Source organism: Schizophyllum commune (genome assembly GCF_000143185.2).
Source record: "Schizophyllum commune H4-8 unplaced genomic scaffold SCHCOscaffold_2, whole genome shotgun sequence".
Lineage (NCBI taxonomy): Eukaryota > Fungi > Basidiomycota > Agaricomycetes > Agaricales > Schizophyllaceae > Schizophyllum > Schizophyllum commune.
Genome location: NW_026089539.1, coordinates 2574325 through 2587299, shown reverse-complemented (window position 1 = coordinate 2587299; position 12975 = coordinate 2574325). Strand labels below are relative to the sequence as shown.

At 55.6% G+C, this 12975-nt stretch overlaps 6 protein-coding genes across 6 annotated transcripts; 2 read left to right on the top strand and 4 right to left on the bottom strand.

Moving 5' to 3' along the window:
* Window positions 1-2: 2 nt before the first annotated feature.
* On the bottom strand, window positions 3-612 carry SCHCODRAFT_02611970 (uncharacterized protein). Its single transcript, XM_050344507.1, has 2 exons — window positions 323-612; window positions 3-263 (listed from the first exon to the last, which is right to left on the bottom strand). Exons 1-2 carry the CDS (start codon window positions 426-428, stop codon window positions 115-117), a joined length of 255 nt encoding a protein of 84 aa, XP_050202339.1. The 5' UTR covers window positions 429-612; the 3' UTR covers window positions 3-114.
* A 1176-nt stretch (window positions 613-1788) lies between these two features.
* SCHCODRAFT_02488479 (MFS general substrate transporter) lies at window positions 1789-3433 on the bottom strand (the record flags this gene model as incomplete). The annotated part of the gene is made up of 6 exons (XM_003038520.2): window positions 1789-2004; window positions 2062-2379; window positions 2430-2564; window positions 2616-3220; window positions 3270-3332; window positions 3385-3433. The coding sequence occupies 6 exons, from the start codon at window positions 3431-3433 to the stop codon at window positions 1789-1791; spliced, it is 1386 nt and encodes a 461-aa protein (XP_003038566.1).
* Window positions 3434-4699: 1266 nt separating this feature from the next.
* SCHCODRAFT_02611960 (YVTN repeat-like/Quino protein amine dehydrogenase) lies at window positions 4700-6968 on the top strand. The gene is made up of 11 exons (XM_003037186.2): window positions 4700-5179; window positions 5231-5292; window positions 5348-5420; window positions 5472-5578; window positions 5629-5715; window positions 5767-5907; window positions 5963-6037; window positions 6095-6155; window positions 6207-6332; window positions 6387-6635; window positions 6691-6968. The coding sequence occupies exons 1-11, from the start codon at window positions 4810-4812 to the stop codon at window positions 6798-6800; spliced, it is 1461 nt and encodes a 486-aa protein (XP_003037232.1). The 5' UTR covers window positions 4700-4809; the 3' UTR covers window positions 6801-6968.
* A 348-nt stretch (window positions 6969-7316) lies between these two features.
* On the top strand, window positions 7317-9249 carry SCHCODRAFT_02566622 (uncharacterized protein). The gene is made up of 5 exons (XM_050343806.1): window positions 7317-7738; window positions 7790-8181; window positions 8233-8434; window positions 8488-8724; window positions 8778-9249. The coding sequence occupies exons 1-5, from the start codon at window positions 7424-7426 to the stop codon at window positions 8928-8930; spliced, it is 1299 nt and encodes a 432-aa protein (XP_050202338.1). The 5' UTR covers window positions 7317-7423; the 3' UTR covers window positions 8931-9249.
* SCHCODRAFT_02487072 (MFS general substrate transporter) lies at window positions 9001-11240 on the bottom strand (the record flags this gene model as incomplete). The annotated part of the gene is made up of 14 exons (XM_050342869.1): window positions 9001-9258; window positions 9311-9416; window positions 9612-9690; window positions 9738-9754; window positions 9805-9926; window positions 9983-10034; window positions 10153-10270; window positions 10327-10494; window positions 10547-10620; window positions 10679-10745; window positions 10793-10832; window positions 10879-10959; window positions 11007-11096; window positions 11151-11240. The coding sequence occupies 14 exons, from the start codon at window positions 11238-11240 to the stop codon at window positions 9001-9003; spliced, it is 1362 nt and encodes a 453-aa protein (XP_050202337.1).
* A 314-nt stretch (window positions 11241-11554) lies between these two features.
* Window positions 11555-12932, bottom strand: SCHCODRAFT_02611955 (UreD-domain-containing protein). The gene is made up of 3 exons (XM_003038522.2): window positions 12674-12932; window positions 11885-12619; window positions 11555-11831 (listed from the first exon to the last, which is right to left on the bottom strand). The coding sequence occupies exons 1-2, from the start codon at window positions 12905-12907 to the stop codon at window positions 11957-11959; spliced, it is 897 nt and encodes a 298-aa protein (XP_003038568.1). The 5' UTR covers window positions 12908-12932; the 3' UTR covers window positions 11555-11831; window positions 11885-11956.
* Between the last annotated feature and the right edge of the window lie 43 nt (window positions 12933-12975).

Genomic DNA, 12975 nt, shown 5'->3' with positions numbered 1-12975 from the left:
GTATGCGGATGGGCCATCGGGGTACAGTCGGTTCTCGACGAACATGCGCCGACTGATGTCCGTGTTTGCGGCTGGGTGAAGGATAAGCAAGGACATCGACTTGAGCGCTACAGTTTACGCACCATAATTGATTGTTCCACAGGTGAAGATGAGGAAGACGAATGCGAGCAAGGGTAGAGCGAAGGAGCGGCTCGCTTGCGACTTTGACGACATGCAGGCGACGAGCGCCTGCACGGTTAGGAAGGACACGGTGAGGAGGACACCTGTGAGATGGATCAGATGAACTAAGGGCATAGATCGTGAGTGTAAACGATATACTCACCCCACGCTCCTCCACCGAGGACTGCCCCGATGAAGTTCGTTCGGTCCATCATCATCAACGTGGGGTCCTCGTCGATGGGCGTGTACGACTTCGCATTGTCGGCCATGGTGAGGGATGTGAAGGGTCGTCTGGACGCCCATTGCGCAAAGGCCGTCTTATGGGGCGGCCGTGGGGGTTAGGCGGACAGGCGGGAGATGTGCAGTCGATATGGAGGTGCCAAGATAGACGGGTGCGATCACGCTCCATGCGTTTGAGGTTGAGGTCCTCCTCGCACCTTCGAGGGCCGGCGTCTACAGAACAGGAAACAGGTAGTGCTCGCATTGTCCTGAGTGAATGATGTGGACGGTAAAACTTTAGAAGATGTTCGACGTAGCGATATGGATGAGCATTCGGGAGGGAATCAGGGACATACGTAAAATAGGGCAGACAGCACCGCACGAAATGACCCAGAAGCCGGTTATACACGTGAAAGACGGCAGAGGGTGGAGAGGCCTCAGGGTGGCACTGGCACCTATAATCGTCATCAGCGTACCAATCCAAGCTCCTGCGGATATCAGAACTCTGTCGCACAAGGCTTGCGGTCGAGCCTGGTGACCTCGCAAGCGTGACGTTCACGTCGCTCATAGAAGAGCCAAGCAAGAGGCATGCCTTGCGCCTGTCAAGCCGTAGTTGCAGCTCAGTATGACGAGCGATCCTCAAACTGATGTATTAGAGCTGTGGACGCAGGAGAAGGCGTGTGCGGAGCAGATTCGCAGAGGTGAAGATGGGTAAGGTCGGGGTCGCAGGACGACGGGTTTGGGTTTGATGAGACGAGTACGAAGAGGCTACTGACCGTGCTATGAGAACATACAAAGCGATGATGGTGGTTCGTGACAAGTAAATTGGTCAAACTTGGGCAAGCAAATCCAAACAGAGCGCAGACTTTGTTCCCAATTAGGAAACCTCATGTCGGATCACTAGTCCTCAAGTTGACTTTCCAGTCCGCGCTGAAAGTCAACAATCGAGTGACTCTACCCCCAAAGGAAAACCTTCAACGACCAACGTCTGTATTTTGGTTGACTAGTATGCCCCGGGGAGTAGTAAAATCTATCGGATCTATGGTACAGTAGTACTAGCTAGGGTGCGCGCGATTATAGGACATATATGCAGAGGGGACCATCCCACTCCAAAGTAGGGAGAATCCCCATCCAACAAAGGGAAATCCTAAACTAGAGAAGGAGGATCCCAAAACATCGTCGAAGATCGTAATGAAGAGTAAAAATCGTGAAGGGATGCGGGACTAATAAATCAAGATGCGTGCGTAGTAGGTGCAAGTCTGTATGTGTGCGGGAGCTAGTGTGCTGTAGAAACCCTAGTGTGTTGAGGGGACCCTAGTGCGGTGGTACCGGGACCCCGTCATGTGTTGGAGACATCCAAACCCAACCCAAGTCCAATGCGAGAGGCGAGAAATCCAAGATATCCTGCCGTTATACTGGCGAATCCTCCTTCTTCTCAGGCTCAACCGAATCCTGGGAGGGCTTCGGCGCGGGCGGCTTCGACGGCGCATACTTGGACTTCAGCCGCAGCGTCGGGCCGTACTTCATGAGGGCCAATGGGATGGGGATCATGGCCATGGCGATGAAGCCGATGAGCGAGGACGCCCACCGCGGGTTGAGAGCTTCGTACATCTGCGTGGCGAAGAGCTAAGGGAAGCGAGTCAGAAACGCTATGCCAGCACATGGGCAGAAAAGCAAACGTACCGGGAACACCGCACCAAACAACGACCGCACGACCGTGTTCGCCGCGAGCGCGGAGGCCGCAACAAACAGATACGCGTCGATGATGTAGTTGAACAAGCTCATGAACAACCAGCAGATGGAGAAACCCATCAGCCCGCCGGCCATCATCGGCGCCCAGAAGGAGATGGACGAGTACGACGTCCAGCCGAACCAGAAGAACGCGATCGTGAAGGTCGGCGCGGCGAGGACGGCCATCTCCAGACGGAACTCAGGGGGTACGGGATGCGGCGCGCACTTGGCCATTTGGCGCTCGTACCGGGGGTTAAAGATGAATAGGTTCTGGGAGCGATGTTAGTCGAGTGGGAGATAAAGGAGGCGAGGGGACGTACGCAGCACACAGCGACGACACCGCCGACGAGGATGGGCAAGAACATCAGACCAGAGATACCAGTGTTGAAGTGGTGCCCTTCCGAGAAAACGATGGGATACGCCTCGAAAAGCAGGTACACGCAGCCGTAAATAAACTGAAATGAACGTCAGTATCAATGATAGCGAATAATGTCAGGAGTACTCACGCTCATGTAGATCGTAACCGCTAACAGCATCGGCTCAGTGAACATGATGCGGAAGGGACGGGCGACAATGTGCTCGAGGCGCTTGGTGAAGGAGATCTTGTTCGTCTCAATCAAGGCGTAGTACCGGTCGTCGCCGGTCTCCTTCCGCAAACGCTCAGCCTTCCTCTTCAGAATGACCGGGGCGTAAGTCTCGGGGACCGTGAAGACGATCAGAATCAGGCAAACGCCAGCGAAGATTGTCAGGACCCAGAAGAGCCAGCGCCACGAAACGCCGGCGACGTTCATGAAGCCTGCGACCGTCGGGCCCAGTGAAGGACCGGCAAAAGGCGCGAGCGTGAACATGGCGAGAGCCTTGCCACGGGTGCGCGCATCCCAGATATCGGAGATGAGCGCGCCAGAGTTGGTGAGCGGCGCTGCTGCGAAGGTTCCGCCAAGGAAGCGGAATATGATGATGGACGCGGTGTTGGGCGACAGCGCGCAGCCTACTTGGAAGCAGGTGTACACGAAGAAGGCGACGATGAAGGGAATGCGACGGCCATAGGACTCGGAGAGCGGTCCCCAGAAGAGCGGGCCAACGCAGTATCCGGCGACGAAGAGGGCGATCGCTAATAGCGAGTTAGCGGTTATGAATGAATGATTGGCGGTAGGACGTACTCAATGTGGCAACCTCCCTGCTGAATGTGAACTCCTCCATCATCTGCACGATCACGCCTGATGCTGCAGAGCGGTGTCAGTAGGCGAATCTAGCCTCCTATCGCGTTGTACTCACGAGCAGAGCTGGCGAAAGTCGCGTTCAGGACGAGGACACCCCCGAACATTGTCAAGTACCACTTCTTGAGCCGTGACCAGTTCTGTCGATATGTCAGGAACCGCTAAGCGCTAAAGAAGGCTGATGACATACCTGCGGATTCTCGGGGTCATTGTCGTCGAAAAGGACGAGGAAGGAATCCGTCTTCTCAGTCTGGGAGCTGCGCTCGACATGGGACTGAATAGAGGGGTCGCGCTCCTCGATAATTGTGGGAGTGCGCGACTCCGTGCTGGTTCGGTGGGAGGACTGCTCCATGAGTGCTATGAACAGGGAAAGCGGGGAGAGTGGGGGCCATTGCCGCCGCACCGGTCTATATAATGTAGGGTTCGCAAAAGGTCTGATCAGTCATCCGCGGACGCTCCAAAAATTTATCCACCGGAACTCGTCCGTCCGCTCCGTCGCGGAAAGCCTCTCAACAGTCAACATGAACCATGCGTCATCATCACATTTGCCCCTTTTGGGCCTCCGCGGTTACTATCCGATTCAATCGCCCACCGCTGGCTCGCTCTCAAGCCTTCTGACTACGTTTGGTGGCGACTTCTCGACCTCCTTGGCTCGGGCGATGAAGGGCGACTCGTCCAATGGAAGGAACGCGCAAGCAGTGAGGTGCTGACCCAGGCCCCGTAACGTCACGAGGGCGGGTGACGGCTAGAGTGTTTGCACAGCCACGTGGGACGGGTCCCTGTCAACCGCTGGTTGCCGAGGTACGACTTGTGCTCGGCGTAGACCGGTAACACGGTCCCTCTTACCTCGCTTTCCTCGTCAGAGGGACCGGTAAAATCCTCGGAAAAGTTGGCGTGGATGAACGATGTCGTCATAATGGTCACGCTTTTCTTCCCGAAATGGCGAAGTTGCCTTTTCGAGCGGTTGAGCTTTTGCCCCTTCGTCGACGACTTGGCCTGTGTATTGCATCCATCTACATCGGAAAGCACTTCTCAGAGGGAATATATGACCCCTAGAACAGATTCCAGGTATTCCACGGCTGACAACACTTACACCTTCGCCTCCTAGGCGTGAGTTACCGCATGTCAGACTGCTGGTCACTGCTTTGGCACGCCGAAGGCGCTCTACAAGCCCGTACACTTGAGTTGGAGCACCATCAATACAAAGCGATGTGTACTCCATCATTCGGTTATGTCCCCGAGCTCTGCATACAAGAGATGCCCCAACTTTGGTGTCTTCGCTCAGAACTGAGGCAGTCGGTCGGGTGGTCGGAACTGGCGGACCGCCTTCCGAGAGCGCTGGAAAAGGAAACTCGCCTTTTGGGAACGGCAATGACGACATCGTTCATCCACGCCAACTTTTCCGAGGATTTTACCAGGCCCTCTGACGAGGAAAACGAGGCAAAGAGGGGCTGGTCACCAGGCTATGCTCGGCGCGTCTATCATGGACTTCACAGAGCTCTACAAGCACACGTCCTCGCTCGTTGCGTTCAGCCCCGGCGCGCACTTCATCATCACGGGCGTGCAGGACAGACTCGTCGTCCGACGCGCAGACTCGTTTCAGATCACCCGCAACTGGCAGATAGACGCGTCGCCCTCACCAACCGAGGTTGCCCTCGCGCCGAAAGCGGGCGCGTCGTCGGCGAAAGCCAAAACCAATACTCCTGGCAAGGACCCTTCACACTGGATCACGCACGTTGCCTGGTCCTGCGATTCTGAATTCGTACTTGCTGCCTGTGCAAAGGCGGGCGTCGTGCACGTCTTCAAGCTGCGTGATGAGGATTGGTCCGCCAGGATAGACGCGGGCGCCGAAGGTAGATGCGAACCGTGCCGACTTGCTACTCGTTGTCATCGCGTCTCGACAGGTCTCGTCAAGGCCGAGTGGGCGCCAGATGGCCGCAATATTCTTTGTTTCTCGGACTGGAATGTGGGTGGCACGACGCGCTTCGCGGTGGCGCGCTCACTAGAGCCTTCTGGAATAGCTCAGAGTAACCATTTGGTCTTTGGTGACGGGATCGTCAATTTACATCCAGTACCCCCTTCATCCTGAAAAAGGTTAGCCATTCGAGGCTTTCCCTTTGTGACGACATGTGATCGCGTTCTTAGGTTACGCCTTCCGCCGAGACGGCAGATATCTCGCCCTTGTCGAGCGACTGAAGTCTAAGGATACGCTAGGCCTCTACGATGCCTCTAACGCCTTCAAGTTGGTCCGTGTGAGTGAAGCGTATGTCCACTCTCGGTCCATATTCATGAGCAAACGAAGCACTTCCCCTTGCCCACCTCCTCCTTGTCGCTTATGGCCCTATCCCCACGGGGAACGCATGTAGCCATCTGTGAAGGGCCGCTCGAGGTGCGTCCACATATGCTGGCTCGTTTGCGACGCTCACTCATCCACGTATAGTACAAGCTCTACATCGTCTCGGTTGCCACAGGCGCGACACTTGCAACGTTCACGCCGGATACGGATCCGGGCTTAGGAATCCGTCACATAAAATGGCACCCAGACGGCTCTTTTCTTCTGGTTGGGGGCTGGGACGACCGAGTGAGTCATATCCCTACTCGCGTGCTTCGGTCTTACTCATCGTCCCGCCCGACAGATACACATCCTCGACGGTCTCAGCTTTTCGCCCATTGCGGCCCTCGACCTCTCCACCAGGATCCCATCTTCCGTCGTGAGTCGGGAATTATTAGCTTTGTAAGACTTACGAAGCGTGTTCTAATCTAAATAGGCAATATGGCGCGAGCCCTCGAGGTGGCTAGAGGCGACGGAGGGACGTGGGTTCCTGGCGTGTAATGTTTCCTCGTCTGTTTCACGACTCAATCTGACAGCCAGATCCGTAGATGAGCGCGTCCATAGCGCGCAATCTCTATCTGTGGCGCGGCCTGATCATGCGAAGCCTCCGCCCAAGAGCGGGCCTGTGCAGATCGAGTTCAACCAGAATGGATCGCTGTTGCTGCTACGATTCGGTCCGTACACTTCATTCCTTCTCAGTCAACACGCCACTGAACAGCCCTCGTCAGAAAACGTGCCGAACGTGATTTTCATCTACGACTTTCCCTCGGACGGCGCGCCGCTCCTGCAGCCGAAGCTGCAGACCGTTATCATGAACAGCAAGCCCATCCTACACGCGCGGTGGAATCCCATCCGTGCGGGCCGGCTCGCTTTCTGCACGGGCGAGCGCAGCATCTATCACTGGAGCGACGAATGGGTGGGCGACGATGCGCAGGCCGACTCGGAGGGAATGACCGAATGTGTCGGGGTGCCAGCGCGTAAGCGGCGCGAGCCTTGCCGTCGTCCGTCGTTACTGATGCGCGTTTTCTACAGAGAAATTTGAGACGCGCAACTTGTATTGGGCGCCTGATGGGAAAGGGCTTGTGTTACTTGATAAGGACACGTTCTGCTGTGCGTTTGAGGTTGAGGAAGAGAATGCTTGATGACGCTGTGGTCCCTGTGCATTGTATACTTTTTGTCATCTCGCTGGTATATGCTCTTTGTGTCGTCGTTGTTTTTGATAGACGTGTCAAGCCGTGGCCGTGAGGGCTCGCGACCCATCGTCCTTTGCTTGTAAATCACCTCCGTATCAGAGCTCGTTAAACTTGCGACTTAGAAGCCTCGGTAGCCTTCCGTAGGCGGAGTAGATGTGTCCTCTGCAGGTATAGTACACACACGGTGCATAATCTCTGCTTTCTGAAGGAGCGGATAACAGAGCGTCGGCAGAATTCCCTTAGTATTTGCCCTGGGAGACGAAGGCCGGCGGCACAACCTTACTGTCTACGTGTGACAAAGAGCTCTACAGGCTACTCGCTTTCTCAAAAAGAGTCCATTAGACGCCGCGCGTCGGTAGGTGAAGGCCGTAGATGAACTTATCATGTGATCGTGGCATCAGCCCGTGGCTGATCCGGCCATTGCCGGAGAGGCTATATAAGCACGGCCGCTCCGCTTTGATCAGTCACTTTTCGTTGTTCCGCACGCCCACCATCGCCGCGAATATCGCGTCGTTGTCCCTCTCGAATACGAGTGTCCCATACGCACTTCAGTTCCCTTAAGCGATTGAACGATGGCTTCCTACATATACGGTCAGCCCGCAGGTAGTGCACCCTTCCAGCACGTCGCGCAACGTGGCCCAGGCCACGTCAGCAAGCATCAGCGCCCTCCTGGCTTCGTCAATGGACCCGTTCGGAAACAGCAGAAGTTCCAGAAGCAGCAGCATCAGCAGAAGCATCCGAAGTCCAAGCACGGTGGCCGAGCCACTGGTTTGAACCCGTGGATGGTGCTGAACGAAATTGAGCATGCTATCCAGCAGACGCAAATTCACGCACAGTATAACCCATTCGATATTAAGGCTCAGAACGATTATCATGTCCTCTGTCAAGTATGTGTTCCCCGTTCCTCTCTACGTGATAGTGACTGACATTCTTGACAGCTACGCGCAGTCGTCCAAGCTGGCGTCGCTCCCGGTGATCTTCAGGCCATACACACTCAGCTTCGTACCCTTGTCGCCCCTCGCGTGCCCGCCCCACCCGTTTGGTCATCTCAGCCACCCCCATCCGCTCCTGTCCCTGTGCAGTATCCTCCTGTAGTTAACCAGCCTGTACCTGCCCCTCAATCATTGAGCCTTCAGAATGCCCTGCTCGGTCTTGTGAGATCCGGCGTGATCGGCACGTCCAATCAGCAGGGTAGTTCGAGTTCAGTGAAGCCTGAGTCGACGGGTACGCGCATGGACGTCGACGACGGTCCGGAGGTCAGCGAGTCAGGAAAGTATAGGCGCAAGATCATGCGTCAGAAGGTGTCGCTGCGAGATATAGGCCATTCAAGGTGTGTTTCGTCGTTGGCACTTGCGGGCTCAGCCTTACCCATGTTACGCAGCGGCTCACCGCGGAATGTGCTCGAAAGCCTCTTCTATGACAACCTACCAGTCCAGTGCCGACAGTGCGCTCAGCGGTTCCCGGACTCGACGGAAGGCAAGCAGGCGCATCAGAAGCATCTTGACATGCATTTCCGCCAGAATCGTCAGCATATGTCGAACGAGGGTCGCGGGTTCAGTCGGAGCCTGTATGTTGATCGTGAGGTATGTTTGCCTAATATTCCATGTTCTTTACCGTGACTGACCTTCACTCCTAGGATTGGGTAACGTCGGTTGACCCCAAAGGCAAACAACGCGCACTCGAGCAAGAGCGTGAATCAAAAGCGGAGGCAGCTCGTCGCAAGGAAGAGTTGCTGTCGCGCCATGTAATCATACCTATCGGAGATGAGACGAAGCCACTATCTTGCCCTGTATGCTTCGACCCCTTCAGGACGGAGTTCCTTGAAGATGAGGAGGAGTGGGTGTGGACGAATGCCGTGAAGGATGGAGAGACAGTGAGGATATCAGATACGTCCAACTACGCCGTGGTGCTAATCAATTCTTCTAGTTATACCATGCGACTTGCCACGCTGAATTGCATACGAAGACACGCGCTAGCTCGCGAAGCCGGTCTCGCACACCAGAGGCGTCGTCACGGAAGAGGAAGGCGGAGGACGGAGGGCATGATATTGCCCGGCCGTCGAAGAGGATATCCCTATAGACTTTTTTCCATTTCATCCTGTATCCGGGCATTGTACACGGTGTATACCCCCGCATCAAGTGTATCTTATTCAATATGTATACTTGAACCCGCTCCATCTGTCCCCCTTGTCCATCCTGGCTGCCTCGACTGACGCGTAGGTCCCGTTTCCTTCGTGAGCGTGCTTGTTCTCGACGCCATGGATGACCTCGTCGTGGTCGCCTCGCTCTTTGGAAGCGTTCGCGCGCTTGAGGCCGACGAGGAAGACGGCGGAAGATATGAATCCGATGGCGATGTAGGCGAGGACGATGCCGTGGCCGAGGGGGTACCATGGCGCGTCCGTTGCGCGCTGGATGTGGTAAGCAGCAGATCAGCGAGGACATGCCCGTAGTAGTACGCACGTAGACATTGGAAGTGACGGCGCCGTTGAGGTTGCCGAAGCCAATGGCCATTGCGAGCGTGACGCCGCGCTTGTAGACGCCTTCGACATTGCCTGCTACCCATGCTCTGTCAATCGGTCAGCAAGTGCCTTGGACTGCACAGGCTAGATGTTGCGCTTACACTGAGTTTGCTTGACGCGAGAAGGTAGGTTAGTAGGATGCTGAAAGCCCGCGACCACGAGCTTACGGATGGTAGGATAGATTGCTCTGCGATGAACGAGTTAGCTGATCTTTTTGAGGGTCGTCTGGCGGGTTCACTTACGCTGCAGCAAGATAGACGGCAAAGTAGCTAAGCGCCGCATTTCTTGAAGCGATGAGGATGACATATCCCACCAAACCTGCTTTCGATGTAAGAGGAGGCCCATGGCTTGTTTGAGGTGAAGCGTACCTGTACCAAACAAGCCACTACGATACTTATGTCAGACTTGCCATCGCTGGGCGAGTTCGTGACTCACAAATTGATGTACGCGCGGTGGCCGATGCGGTCTCCCAGAAACCCGATGGCCAAAGTGACCAGACACGCCCACACGTAGACGGGGACGGACAAGAGGTTGGCTATTGTCGCCGTGTAGCCAAGCTGGTAGGGAGAGGGAGCGTAAGCTGGAGTTCCTTAGTTTCGATGATATGACGAACCTGATTGATTATAGTCGGGGTGAAAAGAGAAAACGCGAAGAGAGGGCCGTCGCTGTTCGGAGGCGGATCAGGCTCAGTCGGGCCACACTCGAGGGGGAGCGCTCACAATCCAGCGTACATGCACACTATATCCAGGTAAAGAAATTGATCATCCGCGGTGAAGGAAGTACTCACTAGCCACCCATGTCTTCCAGTCCTTGAGGCTTTGCCAAATATATTTCGCGTCGAACTTCTCGCCTGACGCAGAAATCTTCTGGTCGCTCTGCAGCCTGCGTATGATGAAGGCGCCTGTAGTGAGGTCTTTAAGTTTCTGCATCACTGAGATGGAGCGAAGTTGAACGCACGCTCGTCCTCGTTCAGAAACTTCGCTGTCTCCGGGAAATCCTGGATCACCCATAGCGAAAGCACACCGACGATGACAGTGAAGAGACCCTCGAGGATGAAGATCCATGCCCAGCCTGGCTTGCCACCGATGCCGTGCATGTTCTGAATTCCGGACGCTAGCAAACCACCTGCCAACGCCGTTGAGCGGGTGCCCGGTGACTAAGTAGGGCAGCAACTGACTGAAAGCGCCTGCAACAGTCGCCGACGTGAAGAAGACGGCTACGCGAGATCCCAATTCGGTGCGTTTGTACCAGCTGGGGTGTACATCAGCACTCATACATTGCCTCTAATCAAACGTCGTCAATTGCTCACCTAGATATGTAGAAGACAATGCCTGGATACATGCCAGACTCGAAGAGTCCAAGTAGGACACGACATGCTGACATTCATTGAGTATTTATTCGCAGTCGAAGTAAAAGAACTCACTGACTAGACCTCCGTAGTCGTGTATGATTCCATGGAGCGTCTGGACGCCATGAATATGTGCCATGGAGAGACAGGCGATGTCATACCATGACGATGCCCCATGAGACGATCATGAACGACAGAAAGTAAGAAGGCTTGAGCCTACGTAAGAGCACATTTGTGGCGGGCTGAAAGGACTCAGTATCAGTGCGCAAATGAACGATACGATGCCCACCTCCAAGAGCGCATAAGGGAAAAAGAAGACCGTCAGGGCTATAAGGTATTGCCTATCAGTGATGCCCAGGTCCTTCTCCAGGCCGTACAGCTGCCCATTTTGTGAGTCTCAGCTAACAACCTAGGTGCAGTAAATTGGACCTACCTTCGCGTTGCCAACGTTCCCTCTGTCCAAGAAGTTGAGGAGGTAGAGAAGCGCTAGCCATGGGATAACATGCCAGTCTACCTTCCTCATGAGCTTCTTCTCGTCGATGCCAGACGCCTCCAGGCTCGCGTCCGCTCGATACGCATCCTTCTCGCTGAGAGGCTCGGCGGTCACAACGACGTCCTTCTCAGCCGACGTAGACTCGTGGTCGCTATCGCTCTTCATGTTGGTGCGCGGCCGATGCTAGTTGAGCTACACGCGACCTTCGGGAGCGTCGATAGCTCCGCAGGCGACATCACCTCTTTATACGCCTTTGGGCGCTTGATAAAGGACGTCAGATCCGCGTGATGATGATAGCACTCGACATGGCCGCGGGGCGTGAGAGCGCCGTCGGCCGCCAATGAGGAAGCTCTGGAGTAGCCTTCCATCGCTGTAAAATAGGGCCGCAGGCGTGCTGTAGATAACTACATCGCAGGTAGTGTACATATTGAAGCCCTGACCAGCTGGTGAGGACGGCTTCGTGCAGTCCAGCGGGTGGGCGACAGCAGGCAGATCACGACCATTGGGGCTGGTCATGGGGCCGACGAGGGTAACGTACGATTCGTCGACTGCACAGATAGGTTTCCGAGGATTCTGGATTTCGCATTGAGAGTAGCCTTCGCCACCGGGACAAAACTAGTCCTAGCATAGATCAGAATGCCCGAGTTGCGATTCGAATGACCTATTGCACGCACCAACTCAGTAACAGCCATTCCTGAGGGGTTCTTGCCGCTGCAGTCATGTAGAAACGTGCGATATGGTCATCATCAGACGAACGTCCTCTGGTAAACGTCTGGGCCCACAGCATTCTCCAACTTCCGGAGCGCGTCTTTCAGCCAATGCTTGACCCCCTCCGTTTCCTTCCCAGCCACTCGCACGACTGCTCCACGACCGGAGTCAACGAGGCTCAGCGACCAGAGCAGATCGTCTGGTGCCCCTCGCTTGAAGACAGTGATCTTCGCGTACTGCTCCTCTAGGTCCTTCACGACTTCCTGCGTTGCAGGGCCGAAGAGTAGGAGCATTGCGTAGCAGGAGTACGGTGCTAGGCGCTGTGCGAGCGTTCGCCTGGGCACGCGAGGGTCCTTGGGTTCCTCCTCGAGTAGCATCGCGTCCCGCGCTACCCGCCGGCCCTCCACGAAGATCTCGTTGATGCTGTAGTACCGCGCGAAGAGCCAGTCCTCGCCCAGCGACTTGCGTCCCGATGTAACCCAGTCGAGCACGATAAGCGACGCATCGCGGGCGAGGTGGAAAGTCTGAATCTGGTTGTAGGACGCGGCTCGAAAGCAAGTCACCGGGTCGGGCAGGAGGAACAGGCAACTGCGGTCGGCGACAGTGAAGGTGAAGTTCTGCACCGTTACTGGCGCCGTCGTGTCCGCGTGCACCTTCGCCAGACGTACTCCTGGCCGAACCTTGAACACTTTCGTCGATCCCTGTTCATCATAAGTCAACTATTGGAAAAGTCAAAGCACAGGGGGGTAGCTTACCTGTGACAATAGCACCAGAACTGCATCTCGTTCGACAGCGACGGTCAACGAGACGCGATCGCCGCCAACCAGACCGCCACCATAGCTCAGAATATAGACGACCGCAACATCAGGAGGCGTTGTTCGAGGCGACAAAAGCTTCAGAGGGTACGTCGCCGAGAGCTCAGAGAAGACAGCATTAGAGTCAAGAAGGGAGAGGCATATCCGGCCGGTGCCAGCCTCTAGTTTGGCCATAAGATGGCGGCGGGAAGCAAGTCCGCTGTCGATGCTCTGCGCCGATAAGCGCCGCCGCCATGATCGTC